Genomic DNA, 24611 nt, shown 5'->3' with positions numbered 1-24611 from the left:
CACCAGTAACCTTCATTAAACAAAATTTTCATCAGCTCCTGGCTGAGCAGCGGTAAGAGCAGGGTACGTAAGCAAAATCAGCAAAAAAGAAAAGGCTGACCTGATTTTTCCCTGCTTAGGAATTTGTCCAAACATTTTTTTTCTTTCATTTTGTAATATTCTGTCATACCCTGTTTGTGCTGGAGAGGGGAATTGCTTGAGCTGAATGCTGAATTAAGGTTGTGGTAGAACTACTTGTTGGTAGAACTGACTCCCAGCTTCCTCCCTACTTTTGTTCCAAAGATGGAATTCAGCACTTCCTAGCATGGCTTTTTGAATCCATCTTCTTTGACTTCTGGAGTGTTTTTGGACCTGTCTGCAAACTTTGCTTTCAGCTTGAAGTTGCACCATCAATATTCCAGGGCATGACAAGTAGTGCATGCTCCTGTTGGAAGAAGAGTCTGTTGTTATCCATAGCCAGGACAGGTAAATTGGGTTTTGGTGGGCTTGGAGCTGTTGCATCCCTCTGTAAAGCACTGATGGCCACCCTCATGATTCCCACCCTGTTTCCTGCAACTTTCTGAGATGCTGCTGAAGAAGCACAGATCTGAAACTTCAGAGTAAGGCTCTTGCAGCAATGAGGCAGGATCTGTGCTCCTATGAGCAGAAAACCATAGGCTGCTCATTGCTTCTGTTCCATGAGGCAAGCAGTAGAGAAAACAAGATGGACCAGGGTGAGGTTCAGGATTTCAGCCAAAGGGTAAATCTTTGCTTCTCAGTGTGGGTGAGATAGTTGGGATGCACATAAGTTAAAGCCTATGGAAAACAGGACTGGCTCTGGGAGGACTCCAATGGCCTGTCTCAGCTGCCTGGGATGCAGCTCTCAGGGCCAAGGATTTCGCTTAGGAGGCTTGTTAAAGCACCAGTGAGCTTCAGTGCCTGTGTGTCTCACTGGGCTCTGGCTCTTGGAAGCACATGAGTTACACTCCATTAGGACTCTGCACTGCAGACCTACTTTCAGATACAGTTTTTCGTGTCTTGCTTCTAAAAGCCTTTAGCTCAAGGATTAATTTTATTTTCATGAATAATTTGATGGTTTAATGTGAGTAGATTTAAGCTCTTATGTAAGAACCTGCTGAGCCTGCCTGTGTGGTGTTAAAACTTATAACTTGAAGCAAGGGTGGCTTACTTTTTGGTGTTTTAATCTGCCTTCAAATGCTTCATACTTGTTAGAGAGCACATTTTCTTTGGCTTCTCTTCATGCTGAGCCTACTTCTGATTTCGAGCTGTTTTTCCAGCGTTGGTATAAATGTAACCTTGTAATGCTTTCCTCATGGCCTCAGCTTCTCTCCAGCACATTGCTTTTTTAACAGTACTGATGTCAAAACATCAGAAGATGCATTGCACAAGTGCAGAAGGAAGAAAAGTCAAATCAGTTAGCAGTTGCCAGTGATTTTTAAGTACCATTGTGTATAGTAGTAAGTTATGTTGTAATGAGACGTGTGGATGCTTTTGTGCCTTGGAAATCATTCATTTTTTTACAAGGGCTTGGATGATAGTTCATAACCTAAACGCAAAACAAGTCTTTAAGAGTAAAATGAAGCTGAATGAATGAAACAGATGAGGAATAGCACATCATTCACATGTTTGTGAAACATCTGTGGGGTCCTACTCTTGTAGTTTGCATTCTTGGTAAAGAGGTTGTTTGGTTATTTTGCTATATGTACAACCTTATCAATGCCTGTAAGTATCTAAAGGGGGGATACCAGGAGGATGGATCCAAGCAATTTTTGATGGTGCCAGCCAACAGGAGAAGAGACAACAGGCAGAAACTGATGCACAGAAAGTTCCACCTGAATGTGAGGAAGAACTTCTTCACTGTGAGGGTGAACAAGCACTGGAATAGGTTGTCCAGAGAGGTTGTGGAGTCTCCCTGTGGAGATGTTTAAGAACTGCCTGGTCTCAATCCTGTGCCATGCGCTCTAGGATGACCCTGCCTGATCAGGGAGGTTGGGATGGATGACCCCCTGTGGTCCCTTCCAACCTGATCCACTCTGTGATTCTGTATGTGTGTTTGCATTCTGAAATGATTCTGTGTATGTTCTAAAGGGGAGAAGCAGAATTACTTTTGCTGTGGTCTTGGAGGTTTTACTGGTTTTTTTTTTTTGTTTTTTGTTTAGGTTTTTTGTTTGTTTTCTTAATGCCTCAGATTAAGCTTTTTATTAATGTTTGGGATGGGCTGTGTTTGGGATCTTGAAGCAGTACTGCATATTCATTTCTAATGATAGTGCTGAAATGTCTACAGTGTTTTGTTTCAGTCATGGTTAGATTTACCCTGCTCAATGTCTTAAAATTAACCATGTGATTTGCCTGATCTATTTTCCTCTGGCATTACTTAGGAGGAAAAGAGTATCTTGTTACTTTTGTGCAAAAGAAAGTAAAGCCTGTATAAACAGATACTATCTGTTGGCGTATCTTGATGTTTGTCAAGTTGTCATTTACTACTGTAATCCTGAGGGAATTTAGGACTCAGTTGAAAAATTGTTTTTGTTTGCTCAGTTTATTTCTCTTTCTCATTATGACATAGGCAATTAGAGTAGATGTGGGTATTTGTTTGTTTGTTTGTTTTTTTAATGAAGTTTAGTAATTTCTGCTTTGTGCTTGTGTACCACTTATAGTCTGGTGTCTAGTACCAAGAGGCAGCTCTGTATTGCTGTTCAGACATTGCTGGGGTGGAAATTATAACACTTTTCAGTTTTGGAAACTAGTTTATGTAGAGATTTTCATGTTTGCCCTTGTGAACTTATGTTAATGTTTTCTGTGGTTGCCTGTGTGGGTGACTGTCCTTAGGTAAAGGACCAATTGAGCCTAATTGTATTTAGATAGATGCAGCTGTTACCTCACATCAGGTGATTGGAGCTGCAGGTGAAGTAAACCAGTTACTGTCTGATTCCAGTAGAGGATTACTTTATTCTTGAATGGGAAGAACTCAAGTTGGCCATGTGTATAGATAGGGAATTTCAGAATGACTTAAATATTGGGTTTATCTTTTTCCAGCAGATCTCCAGAAAAGAGTGCAAGATGAAATTGAATCTATTCTGCAGGAGCGGATAATGGTTTTGGATGGGGGTATGGGGACCATGATCCAGCAACATGCGCTGACAGAAGAGGATTTCCGAGGGCATGAATTTAAAGATCATTCCAGGCCTTTGAAAGGCAATAATGACCTTCTGAGTATAACTCAGCCTGATATAATCTGTGACATCCACAAGGTAGGTGGTTCTGGTTTCTGTCTCTTGACAAGAGAAAGAGGGAGAGCTTGGCCTCTGCATTCCCATTTTCTGTACCACAGGCTCCTGGCTCTCCACTGTCCTTTGGGGATAGGGAAGAGAGAGCTAGATAGCCATGTGAAAAAGAATGAGCAGATTTGACTGTTCTGGTTGTGTGAGCACAGCATTTTTATCTTGGTTTCTGATGTCACCCAAGCAGTGCTATTTTTAAATCCCTTTTTGACTTATGTCCCTGATGTATTTCTATTAATTGCAGATTCTTTTTTATTTCATTTTTATTTTCTCTTTTTGTTCTCAGCTAGCACTTGAGATGCATCTAAGTAGGACATATCTGAATTCTAGATGTGTTTCTATAATTGTGTATTGAAGGGCTGTTAAATGTGGCAGCCTGAAGCAGGCCTGTGTAGTTAATGAGTATATGTGCTTCCACAGTCTTGTTTTTCCCTAGAATATTAATGTGTGGCCCACAGAATAAAACAGTCTAATCTTCTGGTGATTAGGAATTTGCAAACAGATTTCATTGTTTTCCTGTCTTCAATTAGACTTTAAAAAACAACTTCCTAAGTCTATTTATTGAGCTGCAGGTATTCATAGGTCTTACTGTAATAATTGGAATGCTTGAATGGTGTTGCAGCTATTTGTTATTCAGTTGAAGCCTGTATTTCATTGATGAGAATCATATTTGGCTTATGTTGGTTAAACTTGGAAAGTAATCTACAGTTTTTACTCAAGTTTTAACTGCCATTCTTTGGATTTTAAGAGTGATGAGCTGGAAAGAATCAGACTTCGACCTATAAAAATTTCAGAAGGAAGTATTTGTAGATTGAATTCAACTGAGCAGTAGTGCTCATGAATCTTGGAATTTATAATAGTTTGTGGTTTTAATAATGTAAGCTGCTTTAACAGTTGAATTTAGCAGGTTTAGCAGAGCAATATTGATGTGACTTGAGAATATATGTATTGATTCAAACCAAATAACTTGTTGGTATCTCTGTAATGGCCAGTTATAGGTGCTTTAGGAGGAGTGTTGAAAAACCTGTCTTTTGTGGTCCCCATCCCTGCAGCAACTATTGGGCCAGAGGCCTTCTGGGCAATGGGTAGTGACTTCATATTTTAGAGCTACCAGGGGTTATTTCTTCTGAGAACTGGACAGAAGGAACTTGCAATAATAGATGAAAATATTTCTACAAAGAAATATTTTGTTCAGGTTTTTTATTTTGGTTTTTTTGTTTTGTTTGTTTGTTTGGGTGAGTTTTTATATTTTTTTATTTTTTGTAAATGACCTAGTGAGTTAGATCTCACAGATATCAGTAGCTTAAAAAGTAAATGTTAGCTGTGCCTTGGCTGGCAAAGTCAGATTCAAAGGTTAGAGATGTGATGTGTTTTCAAAGGCAAAAATTAACTTCCTGCTTTGAGTATGTTATTTCCTTCTGTATTTGTAGACAGGAAAGTTGGAGAGCTTTTATAATTTAACATGTTTAGATAATTTTCAGAAAATTAATATATTGTTGATTGACATTTAAGAGCTTGTATATTTTCATATCTCTATTTGTAGGTATTTTTATGTGTTTTCAAGAGGAGTTCAGAGAAAGCATATTTGTTTGCAGCAAAACATGTTTTAAAACAAATTTATTTTCAGCTGTCATTTGGATCAAGACTTTTTTTGCACTGTTGAACTCAATGAGTTCATCTGCTTCTTGTAGGAAAATCTGAGAGGTTTATGTTTAATGGTGGCATCAGCATTTTTGATTAACTAGCAGTGCAAGTGTTTTAATTTCCTTGAATATGGTCATGCCAGGGTTTAAAGGGATCAAAAAGATGAGTTAGGGAAAAGGGCAACTGATAAAGGTTATACAAATGCAGCCTAGAATCTGAAAAATTGTTTAAGTTTGCACTGATTTCAGTTTACTTCAGTGGGAATTAGACAACGAAAATGGAGTAGAAGTCTTAAATATTTTGTGAATCTCTGTCATTAGTTAAACTTTTAATGAGATCTGCATAAAACATAATTCTCCTAAGCTTCTATTTGGTCCCAGTGTGCTCTTGTCCTGTACAAATCTCTTCAGAACTTTTACATTTTCTAATCTTTTCTGTTGTTTAATTTGGGCCTTTTCTGAGACTGCCCACAGCAGCCCTTGCTTGCTGAAGGTGATTGGACTGTGTCTGACCATATCCCTGTGCAGAAATCTAGAATGTGCTCCAGTGGCAGAGGTGACTCTATAAATGTTACTTGTTAATAGAAAGTGTGACTGGCACTGAAATTCTGAAAATTGTTTACATGGAACACTTCTACTGCTTTGGCCCTCTGCTTTTGAATAAAGCCTCTAAAGTGTGATCAGATTTGAATTGGGAAATTATTTGTGACCTTTTGTCAACTGGATGAGACAAAGTAGTTGGGTTACTTGCATTCCATAGCTCAGGCTTTGTTTCTTTCGTGTCTTGCAGGAATACTTGCTGTCAGGCGCTGACATCATTGAAACCAACACTTTCAGCAGCACCCGAGTTGCACAGGCTGACTACGGCCTTGAGCATTTGGTAAGAATGCTTAACTATTTACACATTAAATATTAATTATGTGCTTGCAGCCAAGATTAGCTTAGTCCCAGGACTCATTGGTGTTGTGCCTCTTGGCTGCATGCTGCCTCTTGAGCCATTTGATGGGATTGTAGCTCCTTTCTGCTGCTGTGGACATTGCACTTGCTGTGTCACAGACATAGTGTGCTTCTTGTTGGCAGAGGTACAGGCAATAATAATGAGTCCTAGATTTTGTTTGAGCATTCGTAGAATCTCTCAGTTCTGTGAACAGGGATGTTTTGCTTCAGTCATTCTAACTTACCAATGCCACAATGGAACTGCTTTTTTCCTGGATATTTCTTATGTGTTGTTTGTGCTGGTGTATGTAGAAGTCCTTTCTAGTTTGCATTTATTGTGCCTATTCTTTGTTATGTATTGTTTTGAGAAGTCTATGTGAAATATGGAAAGTAAATATTATATGGGAAATATGTGAAAGTAAATACTTGGAAATACACTACTTGAATAAAAAGTGGACTTAAGAGTAGGCTAATTTTGTCATCAAAGTCCTGTCTTTCAGCTTCTGTTGATCTCAGCAGGATTTATTTACTACCTTAAAGAATGAAATTTTATGATTAGCAGCTGTAGGCTGGGCATGTGCAGGATGAGCCTGCCATGTAACTTTGTTGCTGAGATGTATTGAGCTGTTCCTTTTGAAGCCTCTTGATAGTGCTGATACGTACTTGTGTGGCTTGGCACCTTTGGAGTGTACTTCAAGCTGCTGGATGCAAGTGTCATGTTTCTTTGAGGATGAGTTACCCTGGACTGAACGAAAGGTTGCTCAGTAATTTTCTGTAATTGTTGCAGGCATATCGATTAAACAGAGTCTCTGCACAGGTGGCCAGAAAAGCAGCAGACACTGTAACTGCTCAGACAGGTTAGTATTATTTTAACTTTTTACTTGTTTGTAGTTTTGACAATGCTGCCGTCTTTGAAATGTCACTAACTAGAGGATAACTTGATGGTTTACATTATGGGGACATAAAATGATACTGTGCATGTTTGCAAGTTATGCACAGTAACAGCAATTTCATATCTCTGTTTATATCACACTAATTTCATTATGTTTGAAGGATCTGGTCCTTAAGGTGTTCAGCACAGCTGTTCTGTGCCTGCCTGGTATAGACTGCAGGTGATATACATCTTCAGATGTGTTTTAGAGAAAGTAAATTCAGCAGGGACTGTTAGAAGTTCCTTAGATTTGTACAGCAGAAGTCTTTGTACTCCAGAACTAGAATAGCTGATTGTAGGTAAATGTGAATTACCAGTTAATCCTAGTGTTTGTCTAGTAGTTTAACTTTATTTGGCAACTAATAATCTTAGTATTTTCATTTCATTTGTACAGATGCCTTCCAGGCATTATGTGAGAAGGGTTAGAGCTCCTTTACACTGCTGTAAACGATGCTGTCTTTCTAGACTCATTTCTGCTTGTATTCTACAATCAAACTGTATTTCAGGCTAACAGTGCTGCTGCTGTTTAGATAGCACCTTGCTGATGTGATTCATAGTATGCAATAAAAAAGTAAGATTTGGAACATGCTTTTAAAGAGTGGGGCTTTTATGACACATGCCAGAATATTCAAATAAGGTTATGTAGTGAAAAATGCCAGAACAGTTCTATGCTGTGCATTTAGAGTAATTAAATGAAGTTTCTTGTGTTAGAGACAAATGATTCTTAGAAGAAAAATTAATTGAGATAGCTGACCTTTTCAGAAATGTTCTTCTGTCCTGTGAGTATATATTGGACATTCTGTTGGATTGAAACAAAAAAAGTCAGCTGTGCTGGATGATCCTGTGCTGACTAAACTCTAGATTTGAGACAAGAGTTTCCTGTTTTATAGTTCTTCATCCTTGAATGATATGTATGCCTTGGTGTCCTCTGAGGTATTTTACATTGACTGTCACGGTAAAGCCAGAGGTAAATAATTTAGGGTTTTTTTCCCCTCCTGTGTCTTGGTCTAGGAATTAGGAGATATGTTGCTGGAGCCATGGGTCCAACAAACAGAACACTCTCTGTGTCACCATCTGTGGAGAGACCAGATTACAGGAACATAAGTAAGTATTTATAACCATCAAGTTATTTGACTTAGGCAGTAGTCTTGAAAGGTTTTTCTCCAGATGAAGTTATCATTCCTGTTTTACAGCTTTTGATGAACTAGTTGAAGCCTATACAGAGCAAGCCAAAGGACTTTTGGATGGAGGAGTTGACATCTTACTGGTGGAAACCATATTTGACACCGCCAATGCTAAGGTGAGACTTCTGGGGAAAAAACCCTACCAGACTAATGTAAGTATTTGGTCTACTACCTAAGGAAATTCAGGATAATATTCTTTGAGCTATCAGCTACTGTTTCCTAAATATATGAAAAGACTCTTCAGTTGATAGCAAGTGGGTAGAATTTGAGAAGATGGTTTTTAATCAGCCTTTCCCAGAAGGTTTCGCTTAATATGTGCCATTTGTATCTTTCTGGCTGTCTGTGCCAGCTGTCCTCTTATTCCCAGAAGCTCTACTGTATTGCTCATCATCTCCAAATACTTCTGATTGTATTTTTCATTGTAAGCATGTCTGTCCAAGGGATGCTTGTGATGCCCACTGGAGAGGGAATGTCCAGTGAATCTGGTTTCAGGTGTGGGAAGGCTTGTAAGGCAGTTCTATTAAAAGGTGTCTTTTGGGGGAGAACTCTGCCATCAGTTTTAAGAAAGAACAATTTGGAATAGAAGATTAGAAGGGTGAAATAGAAGGAATAAAATGTTGAAATATGCCACAATTCATGGGATTTTAACACCTCTTTCTTTATCTAATAACTGCTCAGCACAGGGGGTGAAGTTGTTAGGGTACTTAAAACTGTCTTACGATTTTATGGGGAAAAGTGGCTGGATGTGTTACACAGTGTTTCTTTAGGTTTTTGCCACAGGCTGAATAACATGTGCAGTGACATCACTTGCCATTTGCAGATCTGACCAGTCATCGTGGAGGTTTGCCTAGGAGCCTGTAGGCTTCACATAATGCTAAGGGCACGTTTGCCTAGGAGCCTGTAGGCTTCACATAATGCTAAGGGGTGACTTTCTTACCCTGAGGAGGGAGGACATTTTCAGGACCTTCAGAGGAGACATTTGCAGCTCTTACTGTAAAATTTGTGGTGGTTGGAACCCTTTGGAAACTACGTGTCTAACCAGACTCAAGGGCAGTGAATGTGTACTGGGAAGAGTACATACAACCATATTTGGGGTGGGGATTGTGCTGCAGATGAGAGAGGGAACCACATGCTGATGTGATTTGGGTTTCAGGGTAGTCTTGGTCTTACTTGGTTTCCCTGTGATACTTCCTTTCTACTCGTTACCAAAAGAGTATGTGTTGTGGAACATCTGGAAGATGCTGGGGGTAAGGGTAAAACTTACTGAGTGTAGTAACTTCTGGCAGGCAGTATGAGCTAGCAAGTTGCATAAACAGCCATAGAATAAATAAATAAATAAAAAGGGCATCAATCCCATAGAAACAAAAATAAATGAACAATCTGAAGAACTCTCAAAACATCATTAATGTTTTGCAACATATTCTTCTGTAGGCAGCTCTTTTTGCACTCCAGATGTTGTTTGAGGAAGAGTATGCTTCCCGGCCCATATTTGTAAGTATATTTCAATATTTTACATATCCTTAAGCTTCATTTGTGAACTAGCTGAGATGGCAGTTGATTAAACTGCTTTGAAGTGAAGGTAATGAGTTTATTGGAAATGTACTTTTTTCCACATGATTGTGAAAATAAAACCTCTTATAGTTTTGTCAAATCAGCCTTGGATAGCTCTGTTCAGCATATCAAACCATAGTCTAAGGAATGACTTTATCCCAGTGTGCATTCATTCTGTGTATTTCCACAAGAAAAGATCTAATCATGGAGTTTTTTTCAGGCCTGCTGTCTTGAGGGCGATAGGAACCAGTGCTTCAAGGAGGAAATTAAGCAAATTCTGACATATTTTCAAGTAGAACGAGTGGCCATTTGAAGTCAGAAAAGTCTGTCTTACTCCATATTCTTTTTCTGATAGTTGCTGCTCATGAATGCATTGGAAGAAATACAGAAAAGGAATAGTTCTGATGTATTCTTCCAGTTTTCTACAGTTTGCAGTCCAGGCTTTCTGATTTGCAGTTGATGTCTGTTTGTAGGCTTTTGTTGAATATTTTTACTCCTTCCTTGCATCTGTGTTCAAACCTATGTGGGACCAAGGCATCTACAAAATAATCTGCCGGTAACTTTCACAGCTTATGAATGTGCTGGTTTGAAAATTTGCTTACTTTTGGCCCGTCCACCTGATAACTTCTATTGTGTCTTGTCATTTATCTCTTGAGAATGATAATGAGCAGCTGTTCTGTGTTCCCTTTGCTGCGTAGTCGTGGCATTTCTAGTCCTTTGTGAGAGCCTCCTTTAGTCATCTTTTTTTCAGCCTGATGAGTCCACTTCTATTTAGCTGTTCTATTTGGTTCATTCATTATTGTTGCATTTTTGTTTTCTATTTCCTCAAGTCAGAGTGGAATGACAATAGAGCATAGTATTCAAAGTGCAGACATCAGGGATTATGTGACAGCCTAGTGATGTTCTCTGCCTTTTCCATTTTTTTCTTTGTAGTTTCTGATGTTTTGCTTCACTGCTAGTGAGCTTGGAAATTTCATTCATAAAAGTCTCTTTTGTTACTTAATTTAGCTTCTAGAACAGTAAAGACTGGTTTGGAGGTGTCATTGTGTAGAACTTCTGTGTACACAATTTTATACTTGGCCAGTTAGCACAGGGGGTTTTCTGAGTTGACTTTTTGTCTTCATTGCCCTGAACAGAGAGGTCCTTGAGCCTGGTTCCTTATTCTTTGTTCCCTGTTCAGTTATCCTGGGAAGTTACAACCCTTAGCACAGCTTTCTAAGATTCTGCTGATCACCTTTCTTGACTGAGTACTTTGAAGGCAGGAAGTAGCATCAATATGAAAGCATGCTTTGGAGTAAATAGTGGATTTACTTTTGCATGGAGTCTTCTAAACCCATTCCATCTTCTGGAAAAAAAGGCTTTTATACCTGGTGTTGTGGTGTAGGAATGGTACTCTGCAAGTCAGTGCCCTCACTGAGATTCTCTAAATCATGCGCTGCATTTTTTGCTCCCCCACTTTCTTCCCCTCTCTCTTTCCCTGCGGCAGGAGGGAGAGGAGAATTGGAAGCTCAAAAGGCAAAGATCAGGGCTTGAGGTAGGAACAGTTTACTGGAAACAGAAATAAGAAAAGGAACAGTAACAGCAACAATATTAATAACAGAAGTGTATAAAAGTGTGAGTGACTCACATGCAAAGATGCTCACCTTGGAGCTCAACCTGACTGCAGCCACGCAGGTGCTCCCTCTGGCTTGGGACCGGCGTCTCCCAAATCTCCGGCTCAGAGCTGGTGTTACCCCACCGCCCTGTGCCACTGGAAGGAGCCCCTTCTCACTCGAGGGTCTCCCTTCTCCCACACCTGGCAATGATGGGGTATAACTGTTGTCCTGGCCATGTCCCCTCCTGGCTTCTGCAAGAATTAACCTTATCCTGGCCAGAACCAGGACATCTGAGGAGCCTTTCCTGGCTCATCCAGATGCCTCCCGAATTCTTGACTTCATAGTTAGTTGAGGTCAAGATATTATTTGTACATCTCTCTGTATACTGCTGAAGAAGTGTGATTATGCAGGTTAAAACTTATACTTCCACTACTAAGTTGCAACATTTGATGTTCCCTTGTGGTGAAAGGAGTAACTTGTTAAGGTCAGACCCACCTCTCCCACCAACCACCACCAAACAACTTAATAGTAGTCCTGAGGCCTGAAATAACTTAAATGGGGATTAAGTGAGGAGAAGGTGACTACTGAGAGCTGCCAAAACAAAAAACCCCTGTGGATTGGTTCAGAGGCTGCCATCAGAATGATACCATGGTACTCATGCTACCTGGCTGCTGGATGGTTCAGAGTAGTTTTCTCCCTTTTCTTTTGTTTTCTTTCTTCCCCCCTGAGGAAGTGAAACATGGACATAACAACTCTCCAACTAATTAAAGTTGAAAAGAAGGGTATTTATTACAGCTCCAGAAGCATGTGGAATCTTTTCCAAAGACATGCAGGAGGAGTTTGAGGTTCCTGCTCTGTATTTATACAGAAAAGGTTTTACATATCTGAGCGGTTTCTAAGGACGCATAATAAATAATCGTTACCTGCCCATTTTGTTTTATAATCAGCTGAAGATCCATTATGGCCATGCAATTGTCCTCTTTAATTGGGTTGGTGGGCTTCTGGGGAGGAAGTAAGACATCTTCCTTATGGTAAACTCTTAACCTATGTCAAGTCAGCTGGGCTCCTTGATTTGCTCATCACAGTCCAAACCTGCTCTCATTTTTAGAAGTCAGTGGTATTTATGGCTTATGCACTCTTACAATACTATATAAATCACCTGTCATTCCCAACCTTGTTTCAGGTATCCCCACCTGGTATTGACTGATTTTCTTGTTAAGCTCTAATCACAATATATGATCTTTGCTAACTACATTTCTAACTTAACCCCTTGACTCAGAGGAGGGAGAGAGGGAAAGACAAAAACCTTTAACCAATCTTCTTTCTACTAGAAAAATATTTAAACATTTATATGGTGAAAAGGGTTTAATTTTTCTGTTTGAGTTGTGCCTCATCACTTTGAGTGGAGCACAGGTCTCTCTACTTTGAATAACAGCAGTTCATCCGTTTTAATTTTCCATTCTGTTGTGCATTTAATTCTTCTTTCTCTGTGTTCAATTGATATTTAGGTTTCTGGAACTATTGTGGATAAGAGTGGGCGTACCCTCTCTGGCCAGACAGGAGAGGCATTTGTCATTAGTGTTTCCCACAGTAAGCCACTTTGGTAAGGAAATGTATCATTCATTCTCTTAGTTAATTAGTTGTAGATTGAGATTCTTTTCTATTTTAACCCTTGCTTGCAGCTAAATGGAAGCTATACAAATTGTAATCATACGTAATCATGTGCATTGCTAATGTGTTTTTTTAATCATTCCCTCAACAGAAATTATGTTTCCAAAGAAAGCTTAGTTTTTAATTCATTGCTTTAAATAATCTGAGGCTTTGTGTTTACACTGAAATCACAATTAGGTCAAAATCTGAAACTGTAGTTTGCCATCTCCTACTGTCTTGGGCTGTGCCAAGAGCCAATCCCTGGTACAGGCAGGACTTGTCTCTCTTAGAGGGAAGCAGTGCCATCTGAGAGTGTTTTAGAGTGTCTTGAAAGAGCAAAGCATAAAATACTATTGCAATGTTCTTTTTACTGAACTCTTAGAAGAATGTGCCCTGAGTGATTTTCTCAAGGATGTGCATGGTTTTTTTAAGAGCTCCTGATGCCTCAATTTATTTTAATTCTTTTCTCTCCAGGCAGAAAAGTTCAAATAAATGTGAGGTTAAGATCTGTGCAAATGGTTAATGTGTCAGATTTGGTCATTGTGCAAGGTTTTGCATGTTCATTTAAATACCATCCCCTGGTTATCTACTCTTCTATGTTGCTTTACCCTGTTCTACCTCCTTGTCTTCACTTCCTTCTTTACCTTTTTTCACTCTCAGGTTTGGTCTCTTCACACAAAAGCCAGAAATAGATGTTTTTTTATTAGAATATTCTAATTGAAAGCACTTAGTTCGCTGTTAGTAGTGCACACCATTCACATTATGATGAGCCATTGTTTGTTTTTACAACAAAATTTCAGCTAAACCACGCAATCTGTCATCTCAGTGATGCAGAAGCAGAAGACTGCATTCACAGTTTTCCTGACTGCCCTTGAGGCTCCACTTTCCCAGACCAGACGGTGTTCCAGAAGTAACATATGGAGCCTCTTGGAACAGGGTGGTAGTTGACTTCTTCTCTCAGCATCACGGCCTTGTGATCCATATTTGGCATGAGTCTGTCTCAGATAATTTTGCTCTAACTTTCTTGCTTCTGAAGAAGAGAGAAGGGCACTGGAGCAGAAATCAAGAATTTAATAAAGCATATTTCATAAAAGCTGTCTTATGGATCTCAATGTGTAAGGCCTGTTTCTCATTTGTGAAAAGGCTACTATACAGCACTGTAGCAGAAGGGTTTTAGTGGTTGGAACAGATTGCATTTAATGTTGTTTCTGTGGCCAAATTGGTGCAGAGTGGCTTTAGGGTTGTGAAAAAACTGATTAATGGTAGGATCCTAGGAATCATGTTACACATGTTCATGTGTTTCTGTTTGGGTTGTGTATGCCCCAATTAGGGTGATATGTCATACTTAATTCAGTTTGGTTTGGACCCCACCCTTAAAAATGTGTACTTTGTGTCTGGATGAGGGAAGTGGTAGCTGAGAAACTCATGAGCTGTACTTAATAAGTGCTGAAAGATATGTGTCAAGCTGCTTGCCATGAAAGATGCTCAGATGTGTTGTTTCAGATCCTATGATTATTTCTACTGTGGCAGCATTAAGAAGACATACACTGAATTTTGGGCCATAATGTGGATTTGTTCTGGTCCCAAGGGGCTCTGCAGCCTTATCTTTCACAGGAGTTTATGTATGACTGCTGTGGAGAAATGAGCAAGAGAGGGAGGTGATGTTTAAGATGGGTGTGTGATGCTTATTTACGCTAGGGTAGCAGGGACAGAATATCACTATTTGCCTCAAGGCTGCTTGCTTTTATGACATGCTTAACAGTTGGCTTTTCTCAGATGTTTTCTTGCATGATGTTGAGTGCTGTGAGGAGAATGATACTGGCCACATGAGCTACTTTTTGTTTCTGAATGAATGTGCATGTCTTTGGTACAGTTCTGACAAGTAATGTTTAGATTGTGTCATGCTCATGAATATACTTGTCAGCAACTCCTATAATGGGTAATAATTCAGGCAGTTTGGAGTGTGGGGAGTATGAGCTGGAAGCTAGTAAATTGAGTGACTTAAGAGTAGGAAATACACTGCATTTGTCCTCATTTGATAAGGGCAGGCTTGGTAACTGTTCTGGACTTGCTTTGCTTTGAAAATCTTGAGGGTGGGGGAGCCCATACTTTGAAATGAATTCCAGACCCTCATTGCTGTAATGAATTGCGTATTCCTTGGGCTTGCTATTTGTACCCAGGGAATCTGTATGATGGATTTAAAGATATGTAAACATCAAATCTTGATGTGAGGAAAAAAAAGGTTATTTTCAAAATTTTCTGGCTAGTATAAGATGTATTAGAGTAAGCACTTTGAAGGTGGAGGTTGCTGTTTAAGAAAACATATACCCTCCCCCCTTAAGCACCAAACCAAAAAAACAACCAAATCCTTACTCATCTCATCCCTAAGTTATTTGGAGAAGGGGTTTGTGTGTTATTTGATCTTGATCTGTGACTGTGATATTCAAGATCCTTGATTTGGATGTTGCTGTGAGCCCCTTAGATTTCAACAGTTTTTCATTCTGTTCAACAAGTAAATCTGACTGCAATTGCTACTACTTACGGAGTTACCAATGCCCTGCCTACTCCTTGGAAACAGGAGAAAAGTCAAAAATCATTTTATGCTCCCAGTCTTGTGTGGGACTTTTCTGCTTTTGACCTCTGTGAAACTAAGTGGGCATACAGGCACTGAATTAGCTCGGCTGCCTGTGGAGCTCAGTCAGTTGGGAGATGTGGCTGTTGTGCATTCCTGTTTCTGTGGGTTAGCTTGCATCCTCCCTGAGACTGTTATTCCAGGAAAGGAGAAAGCATTTTTCATGTCTTCCTCTTCCAGCAGCTCTATGAACACCTTCTGAGTTCTGCAGTGCTCACAAGGGGGTTTCTAGAATGGTGCAGAAAGATCAGGAAACATGTAAAAGATATCTATGTACTTTCTGCAAGAGAAATTTCTGTATTTAATACAAATGGAGATATTTTGAGTGCAAGTCTCATTTATGTATCTGTCATTGAATAAAAGAAAATATTATTATATCTCATATACTGGTAAAATTGTTTAGAAACTTATTAATGGAAAAAATTCTTCTGCTGTAGTGCTGTCATGATTAGTAAGATGTAGCAGATTCAGTTGCTCAAGCTTAGTGATGCCATGAGGCTTCTTGGGGGAGGCACTTGCTCTCTTCCAAAGTTGACGGAATTTATGTATAATTTGTAAAGGAAATTATGAGTTAGCAGCTTGAAGCAGGTCTTGCCTTTTCAACCTTTTTTCATACTTTTTCCTGCAGCACAAGACTCCTTTCCCATCTGCCATTCTCATTCCACTTGTTCTCTCTCTTACCTAGAAAACAGAGTCGTCGTGTTGCTGCAGTTGCTGTCAAAATGCTGCCACTTTCCTCCTGGATTTTGAAATGAAATCTTGATTTATTGTTCCCAGTTCAATTCAGCCCAGCCCCCTTCCCTCTTGTGCTTTTCTTCCATCTGAGGGTTCTCCTTTTGCACAGTCATGCTGTATTGATGATGATGATTAAAGAAATTGGAGATCAGGTTGGTTTTGTTTTAGATGATTGTGGGAGTTAGCAGTTGCCAGCACTAACTTTTATCTGTTCTGTGTGTAAAAGGTGTTTTTACTTCAACATAATTTTTGAAAATTTATTTTCCAGTATTGGCTTAAATTGTGCTTTAGGGGCAGTTGAAATGCGTCCATTCATTGAAACAATTGGAAAATGTACAAGCGCCTACATCATCTGTTACCCCAACGCAGGTGTGTTGGTGCCCATGTTCCTATGCTTACAGGCACATGAAATGTAACTAACCTGTTCCATCTCCTTAGCAATAATAGAGTTGAAGTAGCTTAAAAAGATGATTGATTTTACTATTAAAAAGAAAGTAAGAATATTTTAAACTGCTGAAAGTAACTGTTGTTAGTTCTGTGACAATGAATCCAGAATGCTTTCTTGCATAATTAATAATCTGCTGAGTAGTGATTGCAAGGGTGATGAGGCATTTTAGTCCTCATACAATTGTAGCTGTTTTAAATGTGCCTTTTATGGAATTAAGTTCTGTTCTTTTGGACTTTAAACAAATTGTAATACTGAAAATAATTTATGTTTTAAGGTCTTCCCAATACTTTTGGTGGTTATGATGAAACTCCAGAAGTGACTGCCAAGCATATAAAGGTATAAAATACTTCTGATTATGTCACATCTGATCTACTAGTAGATAAGAACTCTGCTTGTATCCTGTGCATACTTGTTACAATATTGGGGATGGATTTTTTTCCTTCAGATAGCTATGTATGTCATTTGGATTGTTTATAGACAATTTGCTCAATGATAGTGATTTGAAGTATCACACTAGGAAAACTACTTAGGAAACTGAAAACCTTAATTACTTCCATGTACTAAGCTAAGGTTTCCTGCTGCTTGATCTGTGCGTGTTACTCATTGCACTCCTGTGTTCTTACTGTTCTATTTGGGAATTGTTCAAAAAGCTGAGTGGTGTTTATGAACTTGGCACAATTTTACAGAGTTGTGTGTACAGTAACTGCCGATGTTGGGGGTGTTACAGAGCAGGGTGTCTTTCCCCATGCCACTGGATCTGTGCAAGACAAAACTGTGGGTCTGAAGCTGCAGTGTGTCAGCAAGAACACAGTATAAATAGGCCAGTTTCAAATGTAGCCTCTTGAAATTGTCTGTTGAAATTGCTGGTTAGCCTTGGGAATCCAATCTCAAAACAAATCCTGAAGAGACAATATAGTGCAAATTGTTTTTTTAATTTAGTATTTTTCTTCTGAGCTCCCTGAATTGTTTCACATGTGGAGAAAAACAAATAAATAAATGTATATATAACATAGCTTTAATGACTCTGAACAAAATGTTCCTTCCTCTTACAGAATTTTGCATTGGATGGTTTGGTCAACATAGTTGGAGGTTGCTGTGGTACCACACCAGCACATATCAGGTACTTCATGTGCTACAGCTCTGGACTGCAAAGTAAATTTAAGTGCTGCTTCTCTGGCACAATATTCCATGGCTTGTCTTAGAGTTTCCTGAAAAGGTGGATCACTTGAATGCCAATAGCAGCAATATATGAAGTGGGAACAACCTGTTCATATCATGAAGAATGAGTTGAGGTGTGGTTCAGACAAGGATTAAACCTCTTTGGTTTTGTCATCTAAAATTGTTCTGGAATTACTTCTCCCTCTCTACTGATGAATAGAATAGACTCTTCATTTCTCTCCTTTATTGTGCTGTATCTTCTTTCTCTTTTTTTGCAATCTTAGCCACAAGGTGAAACTTAAGGTTTCCTTTGATGGTAGATGGAAGGAAGGGATGTGTGTGTGTTTGTTGGGGAAATTCCTAAACAGACGTTCTGTGAATGCTGTACAGCTGGTGCTGGTCCTGACTACTAAGCAGGAGCATTGGATGTCTTTGTCTCTGCAAGTAGGTCAGTGGGAAAGCCTCGTTTTTTCACTTAAACTCAAAAAAGAAAGGGCTGTTGTGATTAATTTTTACCCTGATATAGACTGGGAAGAAGTGCCATGTAAACTTGTAGAGGACACTGTGTGTCAGTCCTGACTAGTGTGAAGAGAAAATGAATATGAACAGCATGAGTCATTCTGGCATCTGAGAAGTGTGTCTCAGTAGAGAGAAATTTTTGTCCCTTGGGTTTTTGCTTTTGTTTTTTTGTGGAGGGTGATTTTGTTTTTGTTTTGGTTTTGAGATTTTGTTTGATTTGTTTGCATGGGGTTTTGTGGGCTTTTCTTTGGTTGGTTTTGGTATTTCAGTCATTAGCAATTGCTCAGCTCAGCAAATCATGAATATGGTAAGAGTCAGTGTGGTTGAGCACTGATTCTGAAATCCTTCAAGTATCCCGTTGTATCTCATTCTGTACTTTAAAAACCTCCAGCATTGTATATTTCCTGCAAAGTTATGTTAGAATCTTCTGGGAGTATGTTTTTGCCTTTGGCCTCACAAAGTGAAACTACATAATTAGTCTTGTCTCTACAGGGCTAAATTGGAAATGTAGCTATATGTCTAGTATATACACTGTTTGAGTCTTGTCTGGAGTAATTTCATTTTAATTGAAAACTTTCTTATTTCTGTAACTCAGAAAAATTGCTGAAGCTGTGAAATTCTGTAAGCCTCGTGTTCCACCTTCTCTCTCTCAAGGATGCATGCTGCTGTCAGGTAAAGTGTGTAACAGTTTAGTATCATAACTAATGTAAGTTTCCTTTATAAATTTATTGGCTGTTTTCTGCTGATCAGAACAATGCTGTGAATGTCTGGTTCTACCTGACTCCAGCAAGCTTATGGACGTGTAACCACATCTAAGTCTTCCTGTTTTGCTTAAAGGAGTAGTAGAGTATTTTTGCTGCCATCTTGTATAACATAATCAAGCCAGCATATTTACTCTGCAAGTCTCAGGCATGTTGTAATGGTGTATGAGTATCTTTGTCTTCACCTTACAACAGGGAGGGTCAAACACAGAGAGACCAGGTAATTTGGCTACAGTTATTGGCAGAGCTGGGATGAGATCCTTGTATACCAGCTGTGTGAGGGCTGTCCTGTCTCACCTCAGATGCTGATTCAGTCATACTGGGACTGTGTTCCAGCAATATATCCAGGTCTAGAACGTGTTTTGTTTGTATGTTCCACACTTCAGGCATTCTTTTAAGCCTTTGAGCCATGTATCTGAATAAAACAGTACCATCTTTTCAGTCAGGCATTTTAACCTCAGGTCACATCAGTTTAGCATAAATAAAATATATCATGGTTGGCTTGGGATGTCATGCCTTAGCTTATTTGGTTTTGCTGTAGAGTTTGTTTGCCTCTGCATTGCCTGCTACCCAAGGGCCCAACTGGCCTTGTTTCTCTGAACTAGGGTATGTGGTTATGAGCTGCCCTTGTTGGTCAATGGGCTGTTGCTTCTTGCAGGGTGTCATGCATGAGGTAAAATAGTTGAAAGTTGAGAGGACATGTGCACAGATGTCTAAAGAATCATAGCTTAACTTCTGTATTGTAAAAGGTGGTTGTTATTTTTTGTGGGTCAGGTAAATTATTGACTGTCATTGAGGAAGAACAGAAGATTTGGTGCATGTATTGGCAGCTGTTTCATTGCATTGCTTTTCTAGTTACTCATTAGAGCACTGATGTACTGAGAAATCACTATTTGCAGAGAGAGAGACCTTTATTTTACAGTTCAGAAAAGAGATTTTGTCTTTCTTACGCAGTTTTTTTCTTTTCTGTTTTAACAAATATGTTCAAAAATATCTTTTTAAGGTCTGGAGCCATTCAGGATTGGGCCATACACCAACTTCGTTAATATTGGTGAACGCTGCAATGTTGCAGGATCACGGAAGTTTGCTAAACTCATCATGGCAGGCAACTATGAAGTATACATATTAACAATAATCTCATATGAAAAATAATCTTTATAGCTGATGCTCTGATTTTCTATTGCTCCATTACACTATTACTGTTTGTTTTGCTGGCACAAAGCACTATTCTACACCAGTTACAAGAGTAAGAAAATGTGGAGGATTTATTTTTTCTCTGTTCTTTGTTTCTCTGCTTGCCATTTACTAATAACTGTGAGAAGGGCTTTACAAGGACTTCTGTTTTTTTTGACAAGTGTTACAGGCAACTTTCAACTTTTAATTTAGTTATACAGCTGGTAATGGATTAGAAAATGTCTTGGTCTGTGCTGCATGTAGGGGGCTGGTTTACAGAGAAGAGGGGAAAAAGGTGGGTGTAATCCTCTATTTCAAGTTATGAGGAACATCTGACTTGGGATAGATTGTGGCACTGTGCAGCTCTCACTCTTTCTCCCCTTCCTCACTTCCCCAGTTCGACTCAGCATTATGATTACATCTAATTGCTACCTACTTTGATCTCTGAGTCCCACATGCTACATGAGCATTGGTACAGAAAAAGATGCTTAGAGGATAATTGCTTTCTTGAAACTACTGCAGGGCAGAAATGAAGAGGCCGGAAGACTCATTGTTTACTGGTGTGAATTGATGCTGTAACATTGAAACAGATAGCAGAGTGACTTTTCTTGAGAGTTGAGACTCTTTTCCAGAGTATACTCTGATGTTACATCAAATCAGAATGAAAGCCTTAGTTGGTATTTTTGGAAGTCTGACTCTTAGGCTAGTAGAAGTCATGAAGCAGGTTAGGCTTATTAAATGAAGAGACCTTTAAACACAGGTTGTTAGGGACTCTGCAGAATGACAGAGAAGAGAAAGTGAACAGACATGGGTGTTCAGATAGTTATCTAGGCTGGGGGAAAAGCTTTAATTTTCCTTCTTAGCACTTGTGATTATTATGCAGCTTGCAAAAATGTTGAACAGCCTTTAAAAGTTAAGTATCCTGTTGCAAAACACCAGAGCTTGTAATGCAAGGCCTTATTTCATACCATCACAGAGACTGTATTTTCCTGTCATCTTGTGCAGTCACAAGTCCTTGTTACCATGCAAATCTTAAATTATTCAATTAAGCATATGACCAACTTTCTACAGTCAGTGATGCTACCAGCACATCAGGTCTCTGATGTCATGTTCTGTAAACAAATTAAATATAGGTTGTTCCATATCAGCAACTTTTTTGTTTTGTTGTACATGACAGACCATTTCCTTATTTTCTTATAGGATGTCTTACAAATTTTTAAATTTTTGACTGCATGCTTAGTTTGGAGAAATGAAATGTTATCCGGAGAATAACTAGGATTTTTTCTTCTCAATGTTGTTTTGGTTTTTGACTTTCTTCTTTAGGAAGCTCTGAGTGTAGCTAAATTGCAAGTTGAGATGGGGGCCCAGATTCTTGACATAAATATGGATGATGGGATGTTGGACGGCCCCACTGCAATGACCAGATTTTGTAACTTCATTTCTTCGGAACCTGATATTGCCAAGGTTGTAATTGAATCACAATAATGGACATGTTATTGACTTGTAAATTGCATGCAGATGTTGATACCATTTCATTTAAAAACCAGTTTATGTGCTTAGGCAGGTGTATTTGTCCCCCGAGAGGAAGTGACACTGTAGTAGGGAAGGCCTTTGGGTGAAACAGAGGCTTTTCTGTCTGTTTTCACATAAATATATGCCAATCCTTTTCACTGGCTGGAAAAGCTGAATGCAGGTTCATTCTGGAGCAGTTATAAGCCATAATGTATATGTTAGCAGTGCATAATGGTATTGCTTTCCACAAACCTTAAAGTTGCTATGGATATAGAATGGCTTTAAAAAAATAGTTCTGCAATGTGCTTTCTCTAAAAATGAGTATCTAAATCAGAAACACAAGATATTATAGGGAGAAGTAGAGATCTCTATATGATATATGATGGAGCTGCCATTGAAGCTCTTGAAATAAATTTGCTTGGAGTTTTGCATTTAAAGAAAAGTGAATCTCAGAATATAATGTGGAAACATTTTTTCATAAATACTTACTAATGTTGTGTGCATTTTTATGTCCAAATGGACAAACAGCGTGTAGAACTGTAATTCATAACTTCTGTGTATTCTCCTGGCTTACTTCTCTATTATTTACAGGTGCCATTATGCATAGACTCCTCAAATTTTTCAGTGATTGAAGCAGGTTTGAAATGTTGCCAAGGGAAATGCATTGTAAACAGCATCAGTCTAAAGGAAGGTGAGGAAGACTTTCTGGAGAAAGCGAGGAAAATTAAATTGTATGGAGCAGCTGTGGTTGTTATGGCTTTTGATGAAGTGGGGCAGGTGAGTGTCACTTTAAAGGAGAAGTGTTTTTTTCTGAAGTGTAAGGCTTTCTTCCTCTTTTTCAAGACAAAGTTGTTTTGTTTCATTTACACGGTTGATTTAGACATGTTCTGTATAACCTAAGCAGTTATGACCTTAGTTTTGACCCTAATTTGTAAGTATTTCTTATGCTGCTCAAATGTTTGAAAAATCCATGTACTGATCTAAGTGGAGCTCTGTTAGTTCAAGAGAATTTCTTGCTATTCAGACATACTGAACTGTTCCTTCATAAAAGATATTTTTAGTTCAGAAACTGTCTCTCATGAGAGTGAAATCTTTGTGAATTAATTTAGTTATGTCAAAAATCACATATTAGGCTTTGCATAGGATGATGAAACATTGGGCAGTGAGATTGCTTTTTATAAACTGAGTGAAAACTCCAGGTGTTGGGGTGGTGATATTTTAAGTACAATATTCTTATGTATAATCCTTTTTTAATATTTGTGATGTTCACATTCTGTCTTGAGTCACTGGAGCTGTAAATGATTTCTGGAGAGTTTATTTTTTGTGTGGTCTATAAGTTTCATGTCAGAATTCTTTTTCTTCACTAGGCAACAGAAACAGAAACGAAGATTGCAGTCTGTTCCAGAGCTTATCATCTCCTTGTGGAAAAACTGCACTTCAACCCAAATGATATAATATTTGACCCTAATATTTTGACCATAGGAACTGGAATGGAAGAACATAACCTTTATGCCATAAATTTTATCAATGCTACTAAAACCATAAAAGTGAGTTGTAAGGTTATTTTAAGTTGAAGTGTATTGCTGAGATGACTTAAAACCCTAAACGCCTATAAAACAGAAAAAACACCCCACCCCCCTTCAGACAACAACAAAACACTGCTGAAAAATGTTACACATTTTAGCCTAGTGAGCAGGACTACTCTTCTGAAGTCCAGACATTCCCCAATATTGCTGTATTTCCAGCAGAACAACTTCAGATAGTTCTATAAATATATTTCAGTCCATTTGCTGTACTGTACTACTAAATATACTAGCTTAATTAAATGAAGTAATGATCACATTTATGTACAAGCTAGTAGGACCTCTTTGAAGGTGTGCAAAAAGTGTTTTTTTTTCAATACAATTCCTTTTTCTGTGGAAGGCATTTGTTTGGCAACCTGACTTTTTATGTAGCCAAAATATGTGTAAAGGAGTATAGCAGTAAGGAACGTCACCTGCATGCAGCCAAGGAAACAGCACTGTTGTGTTTCACAAGACACCCTGATAGATGTGGAGATGCTCTGCCAGTAGCTGTCTGGGGGAGACACCCCACAGGCTGCTTTATCACCACAGGGCCCCTGGAAGCAGGGCTGCACCCTTGAGTTTGGCTGCTCAGTGGCAGCCTGCTTCTGAGATGTGCAAGCAGGCAAACTGGCTGCTCCTGTTTCCAGAGGAGTGGGGACAGGAAGAGCCAAAAGTAGGTTTGTATGGAGAAAATATGGAATGCTGCAGTGGGAGAACTGATGTGTTCAGAATAGCACCTGTGACAATGGAAACCACAGTAGCTGCTGGATCTTTCCTTAATTTGTAAATTTTCCTGAAGATTTGAATTGATCTTTATGAATTTGAGTAACTAGAACGATATAGAACAGGGAAAAGAGAAAGGGTACATAGGCAATGCACTGAGCTCAGGGGCCAATTGTTTTATGAACTGAATGCTTTACTTACATTTCCTTTTTGGAAAGCACTTCTTTAAAAATCTGTGTGCAATTCCTATAGGAAACACTGCCAGGAGCCAGGATAAGTGGAGGTCTTTCCAATCTGTCCTTCTCCTTTCGAGGAATGGATGCCATTCGAGAAGCAATGCATGGAGTGTTCCTTTACCACGCAATTAAGGTATGATGTGCTTTTGGCTTCCATATGTTTGCACTTTGCAGATGTGCAGTGCTATGTCTGACAGCCTTTCTGGAGGATTCTCTATGTTTTTTTCCAGTATGGCATGGACATGGGAATTGTGAATGCTGGGAATCTGCCTGTGTATGATGATATCCACAAGGAATTGCTACAGCTGTGTGAGAATCTAATCTGGAACAGAGATCCTGATGCAACAGAGAAACTTTTACATTATGCTCAGGTAACTT

The 24611-nt window shown here is 39.0% G+C and overlaps 1 protein-coding gene across 5 annotated transcripts in view; it reads left to right on the top strand.

The window, feature by feature from the left end:
- MTR (5-methyltetrahydrofolate-homocysteine methyltransferase) overlaps positions 1 to 24611 on the top strand; it is a 51085-nt gene that overhangs the window by 3409 nt on the left and 23065 nt on the right. For 2 of the 5 annotated variants that reach the window (XM_077175566.1, XM_077175565.1), the window contains exons 2-18: positions 3037 to 3251; positions 5715 to 5804; positions 6648 to 6717; positions 7803 to 7895; positions 7985 to 8091; positions 9407 to 9466; positions 12630 to 12724; positions 16407 to 16507; positions 16861 to 16922; positions 17639 to 17706; positions 18859 to 18935; positions 20028 to 20140; positions 21521 to 21661; positions 22301 to 22486; positions 23077 to 23256; positions 24250 to 24366; positions 24464 to 24604. In XM_077175566.1, the coding sequence (XP_077031681.1) occupies positions 3037 to 3251; positions 5715 to 5804; positions 6648 to 6717; positions 7803 to 7895; positions 7985 to 8091; positions 9407 to 9466; positions 12630 to 12724; positions 16407 to 16507; positions 16861 to 16922; positions 17639 to 17706; positions 18859 to 18935; positions 20028 to 20140; positions 21521 to 21661; positions 22301 to 22486; positions 23077 to 23256; positions 24250 to 24366; positions 24464 to 24604 (1916 nt within the window). Of the gene's footprint in view, positions 1 to 3036; positions 3252 to 5714; positions 5805 to 6647; positions 6718 to 7802; positions 7896 to 7984; positions 8092 to 9406; positions 9467 to 12629; positions 12725 to 16098; positions 16291 to 16406; positions 16508 to 16860; positions 16923 to 17638; positions 17707 to 17819; positions 18193 to 18858; positions 18936 to 20027; positions 20141 to 21520; positions 21662 to 22300; positions 22487 to 23076; positions 23257 to 24249; positions 24367 to 24463; positions 24605 to 24611 lie in introns of those variants that run through there. The other 3 variants (XM_077175564.1, XM_077175567.1, XM_077175568.1) reach the window with 3 other exon arrangements.

Source organism: Agelaius phoeniceus, chromosome 3, assembly GCF_051311805.1.
Source record: "Agelaius phoeniceus isolate bAgePho1 chromosome 3, bAgePho1.hap1, whole genome shotgun sequence".
In the NCBI taxonomy this organism is placed as follows: domain Eukaryota; kingdom Metazoa; phylum Chordata; class Aves; order Passeriformes; family Icteridae; genus Agelaius; species Agelaius phoeniceus.
The sequence above is the reverse complement of the archived record's forward strand: the minus strand, read 5'-3'. Positions and strand labels throughout refer to the sequence as shown.